At 37.2% G+C, this 18559-nt stretch overlaps 1 protein-coding gene across 20 annotated transcripts in view; it reads right to left on the reverse strand.

Moving 5' to 3' along the window:
• The window catches only part of MGA (MAX dimerization protein MGA), a 161502-nt gene that overhangs the window by 15788 nt on the left and 127155 nt on the right, over positions 1 to 18559 (reverse strand). For 6 of the 20 annotated variants that reach the window (XM_057543993.1, XM_057543992.1, XM_057544000.1 and 3 more), the window contains exons 10-17: positions 14376 to 14599; positions 12951 to 13127; positions 12264 to 12336; positions 10432 to 10949; positions 7889 to 8186; positions 5817 to 6443; positions 2239 to 2529; positions 544 to 2057 (exon numbers count right to left, since the gene is read on the reverse strand). In XM_057543993.1, coding sequence (XP_057399976.1) covers positions 544 to 2057; positions 2239 to 2529; positions 5817 to 6443; positions 7889 to 8186; positions 10432 to 10949; positions 12264 to 12336; positions 12951 to 13127; positions 14376 to 14599 — 3722 coding nt within the window. Of the gene's footprint in view, positions 1 to 543; positions 2058 to 2238; positions 2530 to 5816; positions 6444 to 7888; positions 8187 to 10431; positions 10950 to 12263; positions 12337 to 12950; positions 13128 to 14375; positions 14600 to 18559 lie in introns of those variants that run through there. The other 14 variants (XM_057544002.1, XM_057544001.1, XM_057543998.1 and 11 more) reach the window with 14 other exon arrangements.

Raw genomic sequence — 18559 nt, forward strand, 5'->3', positions numbered from 1 at the left:
AATACAAATTCTGGACACTATTTAATTTTAGGAGATGATTAAAAATAACTTTAGGCAGGGTTATATTAAAATATTAAATAGTATTTTTCATTTCTCTCCAAAAAGAGAAACATCTCTATAAATGCAGATAGATAAATTATCTTCCAGTTCTAAGGCTGCCTATTCCCTGTTTCTTATATATATCTACCAGATAAGGTACAATCACTTCACATACAAAATGTCAAAGAAACTGAGACTGAATGGGAGTAGTGGTTTCAGACTTTTTCTTAAAAAAAACCTAATTTGATAGGGACTCTCAAGCATCTATCCCCCTAAGGCTTAAGCCAGCCTTCCTATAATATCAGACAAGTCTCAAAGCTCAATAAAAGCTCAATAAATGTTACCTGACTGACACAGCCCCAAAACTACAAAGTCATTTAATCATGATCTAAACCTAGGCATCCAAATCAATGTATCAGGTCTTAGTGATCTTCTGGAAAAACTACTGTCTCTAATGAATCATTTAAATTCTTGAAGTTTCAGTCACAACAAAAATGGGCTCACCACCTTTTCTACATCATCAACCTCCTCACTCTGGTAGTCAGAAACAACATCCACAATCTCATCAATAGAATCATCGGTTTTCTCATTCTCATCTTCCTCATCATCCTCTTCCAAATCCAAAACAGTGAAGTCAGCACTGCTTCTCCCACCCTTCTTCTCTTGCTTTGGTTTTATCTGTTCTCCTGATAGCAGTAAGTGACCTTGAAAATGTCCTTCCCCTCTGCTCCCTTTGGTAGCTCTCCTAGGAACAACGGAGAAGGCTGCAGGACTAGAAATCCTACTCCAAGAATCACATTCAGTTTTTAAAATTCTGGCATTCTCAGTAGTTCCACTTTTTCCAAGTAAATCAGAGATGCCGTGTTCTTGTTGAAACACATCTGAATTTTCCTGACAAGTTTCTGTTTCTTTAATTAACTGCTCATCTGTCTCTTTCTTGCATTCTTGTGAAGTTCTAACACATTTCTGGGTCAAAGGGCCCTTTAGGTGTTTTCTCCACCTCTCCCTAATGCTGTCCTTCTCCAGAGAATCTCCACATCCCTTCTCCTTGGCCTCTGGCTTTGGATTAGATTGCTGCTCCACAACTCTGCTCCCTGAAAATTCAAGTTTACTTTCTTCTTTAGAGATAATTGGAAATTCATTTGATTTTTCCCCTGGATTGTCTAAGCCTTTCTGCTGTTCCACTTTCACATCAAGTTTTTTAAGCTGCACATTACTCACACTTTGGACTGTCATATTACTGGCTCTTCCAGAAATGGTCTTAACTTCCAGAACAGTCAGTTTTTCTTTGGAACTGTTATGATTCCTAATCCCATACTCTTCATCAACATTTTTATAGTCTTCACCTGTGTGTGAGCCAGTGCTATAGGCATGCTGAGAAGGTTTAACAGTTGCAGGACCTTCTTCTGTAAGGGATTCTTCATCTAAATGATCACCCCCATCTTCCAAAGAATCATTCAGAGTTTCTTCTGAGACAGTAGCTCCTGAGTTTTGCTTTATTATATTAGCCTCAGGGTCTATAGCTTCTCCTCCTGACTGTAGGGTCTTCTTAGTTTCCTGTTCTCTTTTTAAAAAGCTTGTTTCATCTTTCTGGTCTGCATTCTGAGATTCTCTTTTCATCTGAAGTGAAGCAACATGCTGAAGAATGGAGCTGGGAACAGGCTTTTGTCCTGGGAGCTGCAACAACGCAAAACTACCAGACTGGAGAGGAATAAGACTGGCTGTACCAACAGGCTGCCCTCCTGAACTATAGGTTATTTTGGTTTCAGAGCCTGTTTTACTTGCAAAGCTTTGTGGTTCAGGAGGGGAAATCCTCAGAGTCAATGTACCAGACTGAGACACAAAACTAGGTCCAGAAGAAAGCAATGATGGTGCCTGAGTGATAACATTCATTGCTGGAGAAGACCCAACAGCCTGAATTACAGGATTCATAACAGAGAAAGAGGAGGACGAAGCAGAAGATGGTGGAGTCTCTGAAGGTTTGGAAGGAGTGGGTAACCGGATTCCCATCACAGACCCTGGTAAGAAAAAGAACATTTTAAATCACCACTGCCCAAATCAAGACTTCCAAAGTATGCATTTCTTTTCTAACAGGTGATTCCAAGACACTAAGAAGACCAATCCTGGTGTATTAACATACCATATGACCAAATGATTCAAGAAAAGAGAAACTTATCAGAAATATCTCTAATTTTATACCTGGGTTCCGAAACATGACAGGCTGTAAGTTGGGCTGGGTATTAGAGCCTCGAAGCTGATGCAAAGGGAGGAGCTGGACAATCTGCCCATTAGGGTGCCTGAACAGGTTCATTCCACTTGGGCTCCTAACAGGCTGCAAGACCATCCGATGTCCCTGAAGTTGTGTGTTTGGGACAGGTCTAAGAGTAGGAGAACCCTGCTGCACTGGAATCAACAACAATCGAGGTCCAGCACGTTTCACTGTGTTAGGTGAGACCTGTGGAGTAGCCACTGGAATCTGAGGAGCATTTTCTGAAAAACAGGAAATGGAAACATGGTATCAGAATTTCCCTTTAATACTTGGGAAAAAATAATTATGACATAGGATCTAACCATGCTACAAATAACTTCTACTTTAAACTACAGAGTTGGTAAAATCCTGTACGACGTCCATGATAAACTACTTACTAGTCTCACGGCTGAGAACGATTTACTTTAACCTAAGTATTAACCAGACATTGCAGGGCCTTACATTTAGATTGGTAAAAAAGAAAGTATCAATTGTCAAGAGGTGCATTTAAAGAGATAACACTTCTGCCTAATGAAAAACATGGCCTTTTAACCTGGTTCTCATTAAAGTTCAAGATAAAATTCTCTTGTTCAACTTAAAAATTCAGGCTGTTAACACTTAATAGACTTATGACTTAGTTTCACAGGTCTTACTCAAGTAAGAAAAAGTCAAGGACTAAAAATCACAAGGTACTAAAAACTTCTTGGCTTGTAAAATTCACTGATAAATAAGCAAAGCATAAAGATTTGTGGAAATTATTTTTCAGAAGGAAAAAAAAATACATACCCCCAAAAAATGGAATGAAATTAAGAGACATCAAAGAAGCAGGGAAATAAAGCCTGGTTAGGAAGAGGCAAAAGATAGTTTTAAAACAAACAGAAAAAGCAGAAATTTAATGCAGAAGATGTGAATTAAAAGAGATTTCAAAATATGTGAATTAAAAGAGATTTCAAAATATTAATAGTACCTAAAGATTCACTTTAATGTTTGGAAGAAAATACTAAGGACATGGAAAAAAATAATATGAGTAATCTACAGATAGGTTTTTGGTTACAGGAATAAAGAGGTAGGAATAACGTAATAATAGTAAGCATAAATGAAAGTGGTCTAACATTACCATTCAAGTTACTGAACTTCTTTAACATTATTATTTCCAATTACTCCTTTTTTTAAACATTATTAAATAAAATTTTTCATCAGTTTGTCACTAAATATAAAAATCAACAAGCCAAACAAAACAAAGATTTTAATATGTGATATTCTATCAGATAGGTACTCTGCCCAAAAAACATATCAAATTTCTAAAACAAAGTAAAGCTCCTAAGATTTACATGACAAATTATATATAGAAGATCCATGACTACTTTTGAAAATGAAATAAAACACAAAGACCAAACTGTTTATGAAAAAAATAGTGTGCAACTTAAAAAAAATTCATCTATCTTATGTGAATTAAGAAACATGTTAAAAGCATCCTTAATTTCCTGAACATTTCTATTCACATTAAGTTTTAGAGAGTGATTCAAAACCAAATTACTCCAAAATCAGCCTTTAATACATACACTAAATATGTGATTATTTATTAATATGTGTGAGAGGGGAAGAAGGGAAAGACAAAAAGAAGGAAAGTCAAATGAAAAAGTCAGAGTTGTCTAAATCCCCAAGTTGGGATCTACTTTATGAACCTATAACAAAATTATACACTTTCTTAGAAGTTGGCAGTGATTTGAGTCAGCTCCATATATAAAAGAGCAGGTAAGAAAATCTGTTAACGTTGGTATTTCCTCAAGTAGTATTACAGAAGACACTTTTAGGTGGTAGGTGGATATAGAATAACACCATATCACACTGTCAGCATTTTAATCTTTCGATTAAAATACAGAAGAAATTACCAGTCTTTGATATTATGTCTTTAATATTATGCCAGCATTTTCTAACTTTCTTCATTAACAGAGAAAGCAAGCCACATGTTAAGAACTTACAGTAGCTGGCTAGTATTTGATACTTTTTATTATTGTTTCAGTGTATTTATTTATGAGGCTACCCTCTATTTTGGCAAGTAATGTTGGTTTCCAATAACAGTAATACTGCTCTTTTTAAAAGTACATTTAAGTGAACAAATGACTGGATTTAAATAAAAATATTATGTCAATTGTATGATAGTACAAATGGGAATCAGAGCAAAATACCTGAATGTATGTTCCAAGTGATTGAAATCTGAGAGACAATGAACTACAAAAGGTAAACTGTTTTACAGTTTCATGACAGAATTAAAAATATAAAGAAAGGTTAGCATCCATGATTTAGAAGACATGACCAGTTAAAATATGACAAGATATGAACCTTGAGATTCAAAAGGAAATCAAAACAGCTTCATGAACAACATTCTTACTTTTGAAATTATATATTAGCCATTTTTGGTATGTTTGTTTACAGGAAGTAGCAAAAGACAACAAATTTGATACTGTCATCCACTTTTCCTTTCAACAGCACTTCAATTTATAAATCACTTCTTTCCTAAAATATCAAGAGGGATTTGGACCATGCCCCTAAAGAAAAAAATATTTAGTAGGAAAACTATCAGTTACCCAAGACAGAACCGCTGTTGGCTATTTTATTCCCCCTTAAATCCTGCAAAGTCTTTCACACTCTTTTCCACAGTAATTCCTCTTAGACTCTACTAAGAGAACAACTTGCTTTAGCTGGTTGAATTAAGATAGAAAAATTACCAAAGTGTTGAACTATTCCTATTTCAAATTCACTTAAAACTAAGCCAACAAGAGAAAAAATTTCATTTTAACTATAAACTTAACATATAAAATATCAGAGTCCTGAACAAAGAAATATGCCTCCTTACTTCTATTTCAATCAGTTTACGTATAGTAATTAAGCAGGAGAATAATGTCAGTAGTATATAGGAGTTGGGCTGATTCATAAATGATTTTTACTAAGAAAGAGGACCTAGAATTTTAATCTTAAGCAAGGAGGAGAGAGAAAGGGCCCTCAGCTTGGCTGCAGCAGAAGCAGAAGCCCTCCAATCTTTTTTAAATATAAAGCAGCAGCCCTCCCACCCCCAAAACAGGGAACAACTACATATGGTTCCCTCCTCAGATATGCGCTCCCAGCTCTCAGCACACAACAGGTTGCACTTCCTCCTGTGCCCACCTTAACGCTGTTCTACTGGCTCAGAGTTCCACTCCCATATGCAGTATCCTTCAGCCAGCATTTCCATTCTAATGTTTTTGAATATCGTTAATCTCCTGAGGAAATCTCTAGCCCAGAGAGTACCAGTTACAGGTTTTATTAGCGCTCTGGTTACAAAATTGCATGAATTTTCAGTGATTGTCCTAACCCTATATTTACCACAAGCTCTATTATTTTCAGTGTTCAGTTTTGCAGAATGTAATGATTTTTAGGAATATATGTATCATGTTATAGCAGAAACACCTGATATATCTATAATCCTATCAAAACCACAAAGTTACATAAACAGCTGTCAGTAAACCAGCTTGTAACATCTAGGCCTTACCTGGTCTCTGGCTCACTGGTGGACTCCCATCAATTCCCGAGAGTATAATGGGAACAGAGCTCAGAGATGAAGTTGGTGTGGTCACCATGGAGGAAGATGCAGCTGTGGTCACCACGACTATGGAGGTGGAGGCAGTGGAAGCAACAGGAAGAGTTATGGTTGGAGGAGATGCTACCAAAGACTTAGGAAAAGCAACTGAAGCCACAGGGGTAGTTATCCCAGTCGTTTTGATAAGGTTCACAGTGGCTGTAGACTGGGTAGGTGTTACAAGGGTGCTGGTATTAGTTTCAGAGACCTCAACAACCCCTGCAGTGGTGGCACCAGAAGAATAAGTAGTTTCCTTAGTTCCCACGTCAGAAATAGCAGTCATAGGTGTCACAGCAGTAACATTCTCTAAAAACACTTGAGGGGTGGTAGTAGTGACAGCAGCAGTCACAGGACTGCACACCTGAACTGGCTCAGAAGAAACCACAGGTGTGACGACCATTACTGGAGAAGGTCTGATACTGAACTTCTGTGGCCCTGTTAGGGGTTGGGGTGTGCTAACTCCAGGTATCTTCTGCTGCAGGGCTCCAACTTTACTCATCACAAACTGTGTGAACACACCACCAGGAGAGGGTCGAGCCGCTGCAAATAAAAATTTGCTGGTCAAAAATCTTCAGTTCTCATATTTTATCCTTGTAGTGATTGTGTTTATCAACATTTATTGGGCACCACTGGGTCAATTTCTTACAGGTATTAAGAAATTTCTTACCTGCATTACACATGCCAATTTCCACCCACAGAAATCAAACACACCCCTCCACCCAAACCAAACCTTTAAAATTCTAACTTTAACAAAGGGATTAAAATTGGGTGTTCCTTCTGAAATTCTTTTGGTTACGCAATATAATCAAATTGCCAGGACACTAAAAAGACAGTACAGCAGCACACAACTTCATCATCTAAAACAGATGAAGAGACTGCGCTCCTCCTCATTAGAAAGGACGCCCATACCCTTTCTCTCTGGGTGTGTATTTCTGCCTAGCTTCCAACTTAATAAACTCATTCTCTGTGTGCTCTCTGAATGAATGAATGAATAAAAACAGATGAAGAAAGTTAAGAAGCTGAAAATGTATTCCTAATTCTAATTTTAAAACTTTTTTCCACCACTTCCTCCTGTCCCAGCACCTCCACCTCTTTATTGTTGTCCTTTTACAAGACAGTAAAGTTTTGCATTTTTCTAAAATGTATAAAGACATTTTTTAAAAGAGGGCAGGATAAGACTATCTTTTTTTAAAATCACCAATTAAAGCTACTTCTTAAGAAAGAGGTAAAATGGGTTCTTTTTAAGGCAAGGCCTATCCTCCATCTTCATACAACTCCAGCATTTAGCCAGAGATTTCAATTTCCTATTAGAGGAATAAAAATAGAGCAAACGACATTTTTACTTAACATTCCTAAATAGATCTGAAACAACAAAAAGAGGAATCCAATAAACCAACTGCATATACTCTCAATGCTAAAACACAAATGATTTCAAGAAGGTAATTTTTTACAGACTCTAGCACTGCAATGTTAAACAAATGAGGTTTTTACTCACAGAACAGGGATGAATATAATAAAGCACTGTTTCCAAAATTATATTTTACAAGAGCCTTCTACTCTAAGCCTATAACTCAACCCACTTTGATTTTGCTAGCTCCTTGGTTTCATTAAGTTCAAGAAACATACATATGACTGGTACCAAAAACACCAGTCCTCATAGGAAAAATAGTAAATTAGGGGAAGTATTTAAGAATACATCTTCCCTTTTGAAAAACAAAATTAAAAACCTAAGCCTTTTCTACATTAATAAAACCAGTCTAAAAGTCTGGAAATAACTGTAAAACTAACTCGAATTCAGTTCATCTAGTATTGTAGGTCATCAGAAGAGTTACTAAAAAATTAAAAAATTCAGGCAAGATAGACATCAAGAAAAAAAATAATGCCAACTTCTATATTTCTCTAAGTTTTACAACCCCTGTATCTGTATCCACTGGCCCAGCACCAGGTCACAACCCTTTGGAAAACATATATACAGTCCAACTTACCAATTGGTCTTTTTGCCGGGACAAATGCCTTCAGATTCTTCCCAGGGCGATTTGTGGTAGTGCTGGAGGAGGATGCCGTTTTGGAAGTGGATGTTGAAGGCAACAGGGTACGTGGTTTCCTGGATGCAGCCACCTTGGCATTGGATGCTACCTTGGAGATGACAGTACTGAGGGTTGAGAGGTCCAGGACTGAGGGTCGCAACCTGCCTGTGATATAAGCAGCTAGCCTATTGGCTGGATGCAATGCCCCCATCTGTCCCAATAGCAACTTAGCCTGCGGGTAACTCTTACCATTAACCTGAAACAAGTGGCAAAGAGAAATTCTGTAAAGATAAAATTCTCTTGCTAACTCATCTCCCTTGACAAGGGTTTCATTTTTACAAGGTTTTAAAGTCTGTTTTTCAGATTTAAAGGGAAAAAGAAATGGACTTTTTCCATTTGGTATAATCTGAGTATTTAGGAGATGAAAAAAATGTTGTCATCTGATACTCTGAACTAATCTCATCTCCTTCATTTTGGTAGTTTGGAAACAGAGAATCTTAGAAACTCATCATACCTGCATCCTAGATATGTGGAAGATACAGTCAAATCTAAGGAACCATCCAATTGTTTTACTTGTCAACATGCAACTTTGGTTAAGCTATTAACAATCATCAGCAAAAAAAATGAGTAACTGTGTTCCATGAAATCTCTCTGACGAGACCAGTGGCATGATGAACGCTTCTCATAAGCATCCTTCATATTTGAAAAATATATGGTGAGTCTACTTTAACTTATGAGAAAGCCACTATTACAAATACCTAAGCCACAAAGTCACCTTAGTTTTCAATTTTCAAAAAAACTCAACTTTGAAGATAATTGTCTTCATCTTTTGGACAAAACTTGGACTTAAGATAAATGCTAGTTGAAACTCACAGTAATTTTTTAAATTATCAATAAATTGTCAGAAGAAAGTGAATCAATGAATGAGGTAAAGATTTTTCTCTACTGCCTGAGTTGACAGACCACCCCATCTTAGGCATGAGAATCATTTAAAAAAAAAGAAAACAAAAACCTCCCAAGTTTCTTACCCAAGTTCTCTATGTCATATTGCTAAGTGACCAGAGGAGATATCCTTTCCTGTCTCTCTTTTCCATCATTTAAAGGGGTGAGGGAGTGGAGTGAGGTGGGGAAAATTCTACTCTCTAAATTAATAGGGAACTGGTGAGGAGAATAGCTACACCAAGCTTCTCTCTCTTCTAAGACACAAAATTACTCTTTGCTACTTAAGTAAAATTGTTATTATTTCCAGAAAGATCAGGAATATCTTTGTCCCATGTTTGATACAAAGAATACGATCTTTCCATCCTAAAGTAAACTTTACTATATAGTTTTCCAGGCTCTGTGGAGTCTGGATCAGATACCCCTATCTGCTCCTTTGGGACTTGCTCTGAACACTATTCAGCAGCTTCCCCAAAGCGTACCTTACTACAGTGGCCTGACTGCTTATGCAGGTTCATATTTTACGGTGGCTTTCTGAGTCCTAGACAGGAGAACACAAAATTTCTATGACTGTATCTGAGGGGCGTCTAGTCTCACTAGAAATGATCTCAGTTAAGTCTCTGTTCTCAAAGTATCAATCAAGAAATGAAACAAGGAGAAAACACTCTTCTCATCATTAAGAGTTTAAGAAATACCAACAGAAGCAGTTACATAGCAACTGCAACAGAAAGTTTTTAATTAAGTAGATCAGTCATAACAATGGAACAGTCCTTAGCCCAGAGAAGCAGTTGAGCTAGTAAAGTCAAGTAACCTTAGCAATAAAGTCAGACACTACCCCACATTTGGTACTATGATATAAAAGTGCATTTAATATGTCACTGAACAAAAAGAGAAAAGCTTTTTGACTGTGACTACATTTTACCTCAGAACTTTTCTTTCCAAAGGATTTTCTAATGCCAGTATAATTTTACTAATATACCTGCCTTAATTACTTAACAGCAAGGATATAGATATTTGCCCTACAACAATGATTAGACTGCAAAAACTCTATTAATCAAATAAAGAAAAAATAAGTAAACTGTGGCTCAATTTTTTTTATATTTATGTATTTGAATAACACCATCGTAAATTAAAATTTTCTCCCAAGTTTCCAAACATATACTGCCTATCTTAAAAGTCAGTTTTATTTTACCTTGTTTTATTTCAAAAGCTGTCTGCTAATAATAATCCCAAGAACTAGACTGAATCCCTTACTATCCTTGCTTGACTGTCAAAATATCACTGCAGCCCAGGTAATACAGTTTAAGAGCAACTTTCTTGGAAGACTAGAAAGAAAACTATAAGCCAATACAGTACTCTACCTTTCTGTTTGTAAATGTGCCAAAAATTCACCCTAGGTATGCATCTAACCTAGGCCTATTACAAAAAGAGATAATGATTTTGTCACCCAGTTCCCAGGAAATGTGAAGATAAGTAATATAAGGCCCACAAAGGGTTCTGAAAAATCAAGGTGTTACCTAAGTATAAAAAGGTGCTACATCCAGATTAAAGATAATTCTCACCTGGATAAGCCCAGATGTGCTTGAACTGGGTTTACGTTTATAGGCCACAAGCTTCCCTGCAGGAGAAAGCCCTGCATAAAAGGGCAGACCTTTGCCTCCATGTAATCTCTCCCTCACTGAATCCAGGGCATCTGTCTGCACAGGAGAGATATCATCCATTTTCCCAGGGGATAATGGACCGTCAGGAGTCTCTGATCCAGATTTCTCAGCCATATCATCTTGGTCTTGACATGATGGCATAGAGATTTTCACACGAGAAGAATAAACAGGAGGATTCTTTTCACCCCGGCTCTTTCGCTGAGAAGCCAACTCAATGATGAAGCTGCCCACCTTAAGTGACTGTGGCATGTTGCTATTGATGTGCTGCGATAAGATGCTCAAAATCTTGTTCCGATCCTCCTCCCAGTTGCAGTCTGAGATGATTTCTATCAGTTTGGTGGGACCACCAGGTGACCTCTGATGCACATAGGAGGTAGAAGAGGATTCCCCTTCATTGCAGGAAGACTTCCAGCTTTTTTCTGATAAAGAATTGAAAGATATTTCTGTATCACAGAATTTTGCACTGAACTTTGAAAAATTTTTATTTTTCCTGAGTTATCAGAAAGTGCCAGGGGCATAGAAATTCAACAGCTGCCCAGTGTCCCATTCCCATGTACTTTCAGTGGTAATTTGACGCTCATAATTTGGGAATTTTCCATGAAAAAAAGATTCCAGAGAATCAGACTATAAAATCTTCACTATTCTGCTCACTGGGCTCTCTTAATAAAAGGGAGTCCCTCTTCAGACTGCTCTAAAAAGCCATTAACTATTACATAAGAAAGTATTACCTTGCAAACAAAGTATATAACCAAGGTTAGGCTTATTTGGCATAGTGTGCTTGCTATCCATATAGGCAAAGAAAAGATACTTGCAAGATGCTTTGTAATATGTGATGGGTAGAGTCAACCCTAAAGAACAGCAACAAGAGAGATGGTGTTTGGTTTAAAAAAAAAAAAAAAGTGTGCTCTATCTCTAGTTTCCACTGCAAATACTTCTGATTTACTTCTGTACCTCTAGATATGATTGCTCCACTTCTACATTTTAGGCAAAACCACTCAAGTGTATTTATATTCATGGCAACATATTAACTAAATGTATATTCACTAGCTAGATTTCTATAGCAGAATCTCCCAACCAATGTGCTATAGTTACAGATATGTCAGGATACAGATCCCCTCAGCCTTCAGGGTGGTCATGCTAATAGGTAGCTTCCTCCACTTGCCCCGGTGTGCTAGCAACATTACCATTTTTTGTGTTTATCATGCCATTAAAAAAAAGTTAGGAGGCACTGCTGCTTAAGCATCTGAAGTTTTAAAGAGCAAAGCCAAAAACAAATAGTTAACTCCCTAGACACTACCCTTCATCACAGTAATTCTGGCAGTAGCCTTTACTAGATAAATCAGCGATACTCCTTCCTTTTTCCCTCTGTATTTCTCCAACTGTGGCAACTATTGAGAACCCCAGGGAAAATTTCAGTAGCTAATGATGCCAATATTGCTGAGGTTTTTATATAAAGAAGTTTAAAAAAAAAATCACTGACCTCATCCTAAATGTTTTTTGCGACAACATACCATATCAACACCAACAAACTGTATTTCTTAGAACAGGAGTGATAAACACAGCAAATAATTGGAAAAAAACTTATCTATCATCTCTGTTTTTAGCAAAAACTAGAAACAGGGTAGGTAGACATGCTCTAGATTGGTAGCTTTGATTTCCCCCCATTATTAGTATAATCCACACCTATGCAATATAAATACTATCAAATGATAAGACCTAGATTTCATTCTGACCTTGTGATTTATCAGAATCATCCTCCAGGTCACAGGTGATTGGTTTCAAGGGCTGCTGTTCAGAATCCGGCTCCTGACAAAGAGAGTAACGCAGAAAATACTTCAATTCAACACATATTTAATATCAATAGAGACTAGGACATGAGAATTAAATTTCTCAAGGAAGCCTAAAACGGTAGAAAGATTAAAGTGCTCAAAGAACATCTTCACATCCACATGCACAGCTGCATTACTACCATATTATACAACCATAAAAACAAGTAGTCTTGCTGTTTAATGTCCTTGACAGTGACTGAGTTACCAAGAAAGAATTAACATTGCACTTCATAGTGTAATTCTAGTAAAGAAGGAAAAATATTTAATGTTTAATGAAACAAGTTTCAGTTATTTAGAAAATGCACCGATGTGGAAAGATGCAAATACTAATAATCACATTAATTAAAACCAAAAATGTTTAAACTTTTAAAAGTTACTCCAACATCAGAAAGAATAATACTTTTAATGACCTTAAGGGAATATTCTCTAGAACACGCATGCAGAGAAACATATAAATTGATATACACATTATGTAAACCTTCTCTGCCCGTTAAGAATTATTTCAAATTATTCCGATAGTAATGCAAATTCTAATACCAGCAACAGGGAATCGGAAGTTAAAAAGAAAAATCTATGCAGTAAGTAATTCACCTTTACACTACAGTTCTCAGGACTAGAATGACATGAGCCCTGCTGCTGAAACGATGGGGATGGTGATGGTGATGGTTGTCTCTGTTCCTCTTGTTTTCGTTCATACACTCGAACTCGGGCACAAGTCATCATACTTTCAAAGTACAAGTAGACTGGATCCTTGTCTTCTTCCCGAATCTGTAAGTTTCATACAACAAAACACTCCAAACACTGGGGAAAAAAGTCTCTGAGACTCCCAAAGGAAAAGGATGTTTAATCTTTGCTTCTATTACAACACTTAAGAAATTTTAATGCAAACTTTAAAGTTAAATAGTACAATTACAGTTTGTATGTGCTGAATCTTGGGGGAGTTAGAAAGGATCTGGTTCTCTTTCAAGAAAATTCAGCACACCAGAGCAGTGTTTCTCAAATTATCTGCAGTGAAGGATAAATTTCTTAATTACCTGTCACACACAGACTGATACTTTTGTAAAATAAATTACTAGAAAAACAAAGGCCAGGTTTTTCAGTATTAGATTTAATAGATAAAAATTTCTCTATCAACTTGTAGCGAAAGTTTCTAAACATCTACTCTCATTTTCTATACTTATTTCATCACAGACTAATAAACAGTTATGGATCAGCACTGTATGAGACCACACTGAATAGCACTGCACTAAAAGATCTTCTTCAATTTAATGGACTGTAAAGACTGAAATGGATTTATTAATAATCAGAAATGCTTAAGCTATTAACACAAGAGAAGCGTCAGCTCTTTTACCTATCATCTTCACCTGGTCGTGCAAATGTTATTTTAAATCTTGAACTTTATTGTATATAAAGAAATTTGCTTTAAAACGATCACAGTTATTTTTTAAAGCTTCTTCCTAATGCTTTTCTAATAACATGTACTACATACATCTTAATCACTCAATATTCTATACTACAGGAATAAGAGTACCTTTTGCAAGTCATGTTTAAAAAAAAAAAAAAGGCCCATCTTTATATGATCCTTCTAAAGAGAGATTTGGCTATCTTTAAGAATTACAGTAATCCTGCACAGGTCCACTTACACACAGCTTTTCGTCAACAGTAAATACTACAGTACTACATGATCCTCGGTTGGCTGAATCCACACATGCAGAATTATGGACACAGAGGGTTAACTGTAACATAATATGCGGACTTTTGACTGCACAGAGGGTCCACACTCTTAACCCCTGTGTTGTTCAAGGGTCAACCATACTACTATTCACTCTACTTTTAATGACATTTTTTTAAGTGCCATCAATTAAACTGACTAAATCAGAAAGGGAGATGGCTTGCAGACATATTACCTGAAAGCACCATGATTCACAGAATACAAACCAAAAATCTAGTTGAAACCCATCATCTTTACAAATGATTTTTGTAACTTTCAATAAAAGATGTTAACACCAAGCTTACCACAGGATTGGGTTTGGGAGTATATGCCCTTGCAGGTTTAATTCCAGTGAGCAGTTTGCCCTTTACAGTAGATAAAACTTCTGGCTGAGGCAACAACAATGGTTTCATAGGCTCAATGACAGAAGGCGTTGGGATATAAACTGGCTCTGGATCTACTTCACCTTCTACTTTCACCCATAATGGGTAATGTCGAACAGGCTGTTCAGGCTCTGTTTCACATATAGCTTAACAAAAAGAAGGGTAAGATTGTTAGATGCCTTTGGCAACAAAAGTTCACTGAGGCATTGCCAAAACAAAATATGCTCCCTCATAAAAAGCACCAACTCATTAAAATAATCAAACAGAGGCCCCCTAAGAAAACCTTTAGTTGCCCTCATGCACCTTAATTCATTCATCTATTAACCAAATATTTGTTGAATACCTATTATAAATCAGATACTGTTTTAGACACTAGAGTGAAAACAGCTATGACTAAAACAAAGTTCTTGGGATTCCCTGGTGGCGCAGTGGTTGAGAATCTGCCTGCTAATGCAGGGGACACGGGTTCGAGCCCTGGTCTGGGAAGATCCCACATGCCGCGGAGCAACTAGGCCCGTGAGCCACAATTACTGAGCCTGCGCGTCTGGAGCCTGTGCTCCGCAACAAGAGAGGCCACGATAATGAGAGGCCCGCGCACCGCGATGAAGAGTGGCCCCCACTTGCCGCAACTAGAGAAAGCCCTCGCACAGAAACGAAGACCCAACACAGCCATAAATAAATAAAAATAAATATTTAAAAAAAAACAACAAAAAAACAAAGTTCTTGCCTTCACAGAGTTTATAATCCATAGGAGAAAACAAACTAATAAACATATAGTATCAAGTAAAAAGAGCATCATTGAACAATATAGCTGGGTAAATAAGGGATGAAGAGTTAACAGGAGATGCTATTATATTTAACATGGTCAGAAGAGACTTTCTCTAGTATCTTGGAAAGGTAATCATTCTATACTACGCTTTTTAATTTTACAAATAACAAATATTTATTGAACCTTACTATGTACAGACTCTAAGCACTTAATATTTTTTAAATCATGTAACTGTAACAATAGTCCTTGAGGTATTATTATTCCCATTTTGCAGAAGCTGAGGTTCAGGGAAGTCCATCAGTAAGAGGCAAAAGCAGGATCAAACCCAGTCAATCTGGCTCCAGAGCTGTTTCTGTTGCCTTCTGAAGACAAATTCTATTCAAAAGTTAGCCTGAACTCGGCACAGGAGCAAAAATACATTTAATACAAAAGCAATGAAACCTGACTGAGATGAAATCATACTATCAACAAGTTCTACACAAAGGAAAACGTGCATTGATTATTTAACCAAATTAAATGGAGGATCTAGGTTAATAGGCTGCTGGCTTTATTCTTAAAGCAAACTGCCCAATCCCATCAAGAAGACACAGAAGCAAACCTTGTTTTTTGAATTTCAAAGGTCAGTGCTCTGAGAGGATGTAGCTGACTCTGAACCAAACACCCAAAATCTATGCCTAAAGTCACATAAAATGTGACTACGCAGCAACTGACACTTAATCAGACACTTAATCTTTTATAACAAAGCAGTATCCAAACCGCTACCAGATTTCATAAGAAGTACATCTGCTCTGAACATTAAGACCCAACTAGTAAAGAACAATTTTGCCCAAAAGTCTCCTAAGGCTAACATCATTCAGAGCATAACCACAAAATACTGAATAAAGGCTTAAAATAGGGAGGAAAAAACCTTCAGAGCTAGAATGTGATTGGGCCAATTAATTAGCTACTTAGCAGTCTCTGTTATCCAACTTTTATAACTTAGCTTATTTATCACAAAATTCACAAAGGCTGGTAAGACCCCAGTATTCATTCATGTATTCAAATATTTAAATGTTCACTATGTATCAGACTTTGTAGATACAGTAATGAACAAAACTGACAAAAACCCCTGCCTTTATGGAGCTTACATTTAAATTGGAGGGAAGAGGGTAAAACAGGCAATAAACAAGACAAATAATGAAAATATGTTGGATTTTGGTAAGTGCTTACGAGAAAAAACAAAGCAGAGAGAAGTAAATAGTATGTTTAGTATGTATTTTGAGGGGGAGTGTTGCAATTTTTAAAAGGGTAACCAGGGGGACTTCCCTGGCAGTCCAGTGGTTAAGACTTGGCCTTCCAATGCAGGGGTTGCGGGTTCAATCCCTGGTCAGGGAACTATGATCCCACATGCCTCATGGCCAAAAAAACCCCCAAAACATAGGGCTTCCCTGGTGGCGCAGTGGTTGGGGGTCCGCCTACCAATGCAGGGGACACAGGTTCGAGCCCTGGTCCGGGAAGATCCCACATGCCGTGAAGCGGCTGAGCCTGTGCACCACAACTACTGAGCCTGTGCTCTAGAGCCCGCCAACCACAACTACTGAGCCCGTGTGACACAACTACTGAAGCCCATGTGCCTAGAGCCCGAGGTCTGCAACAAGAGAAGCCACCGCAGTGAGAAGCCCTCGCACCGCAACGAAGAGTAGACTCCGCTCGCCTCAACTGGAGAAAGCTGTGCGCAGCAACGAAGACCCAATGCAGCCAAAAATAAATAAATAAATTCATAAAAATCAAAAAACAAAACATAAAACAGAAGCAATATTGTAACAAATAAAGACTTTAAAAAAAAAGGTCCACATCAAAAAAAAACTCTTAAAAGTAATAATAATAGTAATAAAAGGGCAACCAGGGATGACCTTACAATGAAGGTGGTGTATATAGAGCCTCTACCACTCATTTGGTTAAAGCTTTATTGTCTAGTTTTACGAATTATTTCACACACATATTAATTCTACTACAAAAATAAAAGCCTTCAGGCAGGTCAAGTACTATTGTCTTACCTCTCTTAATCATCTTTCAACAATTTTCTAAGCCTCCATAAACTAATGATTATAATAAGTAAAGAACCCTTCTCATCTTTTTTTCTTTTGAAAATAATAGCTCCTAAATATACAATACAATACTTCAGAAGAAACCCTCTTAAAATGTCTGAAAACATCCTAATTCCTCATAGGGAATCAAAGACAACTCTAAAGTTTCAATTGTGGATAAGAGGGAAAATGGTGGTTCCAATAAATAGGAGAGTTCACAAAACCTAATGAATTGAGTTCTGTTTAGGACATGTAAGACTGGAGTGACAGCAACATAACCAAGTAGGGTAAGAAATAAAAATTAGGACTGTCATTGGCAGAGACTACACTTGAAGCCATGAAAATGGACAGACTCCACACAAGGGCCAAAACAACAGTCCACTTCCTCACACTCCATTAGCCCGCTGTCCACCTGATTCCTTTACACAGCCTGGAATACAGGATAGAGCACTTCTCTGCTCCCCTCACAATACACTAGAGATCCTCATACCCCTTCATCTGAAACCCAGATAAAGGGAGCTAGCAAAGGCAGGATAAGGGGAGAACCAGAGTAGCATATATTCACAGAAACCAAGAACAGAAACCTGTTTCAAGAAAGAATTAATATCCCCTCATTTCTACTCAAATGCCTTCTAAAATACACTATCTTCCCAAGGTTCCCTAGCGTTATCACTCTGTCTTCTGAGTTCTCGATAAGTCTTTTGTTCATGACACTTAAAACATATGGCACTTTTGTTATTGTGGCACTTAAAATTACCATAAATATATATCTACATGTTTACCATATACCTGTTTCATCAAACTGACAGTAACCTCTTACAGACGGACTTAGAAGCTAATTATCTGTATCTTAACTCCTCTCACTCCTAGCAGTGCCCAGCATACTTGCTCCATAAATGAAGTGTCAGACATGCAAGTCCCAGAAAACTGCTCTGCTAATAATCAGCATACTATATTCATCTCCCTCCTATTTTGAAGACATTTTCAACCTTTTTATTGTGAAATATAATACCCATAAAATGCAGAAACAATGTATATACACCTTAATACATATTAACAAATACATTGTACAACCATGTAAACACTCTACAGATTAAGAAATGAAATACTGCCATAAACCCCGGAAACCTTTGCATGCTTTTCTCAGTCATAATCCTTCCCACAAGAGACTCACTTAAATGACAGCCACCTCCCTGCTTTCCTTTTTTAACACCAAACATCACACCTAAACATCATAGCTTAATTTTGCCTGCTTTTGGACTATACTACAA

This window comes from Balaenoptera acutorostrata, chromosome 3, assembly GCF_949987535.1.
Source record: "Balaenoptera acutorostrata chromosome 3, mBalAcu1.1, whole genome shotgun sequence".
Classification (NCBI taxonomy): domain Eukaryota; kingdom Metazoa; phylum Chordata; class Mammalia; order Artiodactyla; family Balaenopteridae; genus Balaenoptera; species Balaenoptera acutorostrata.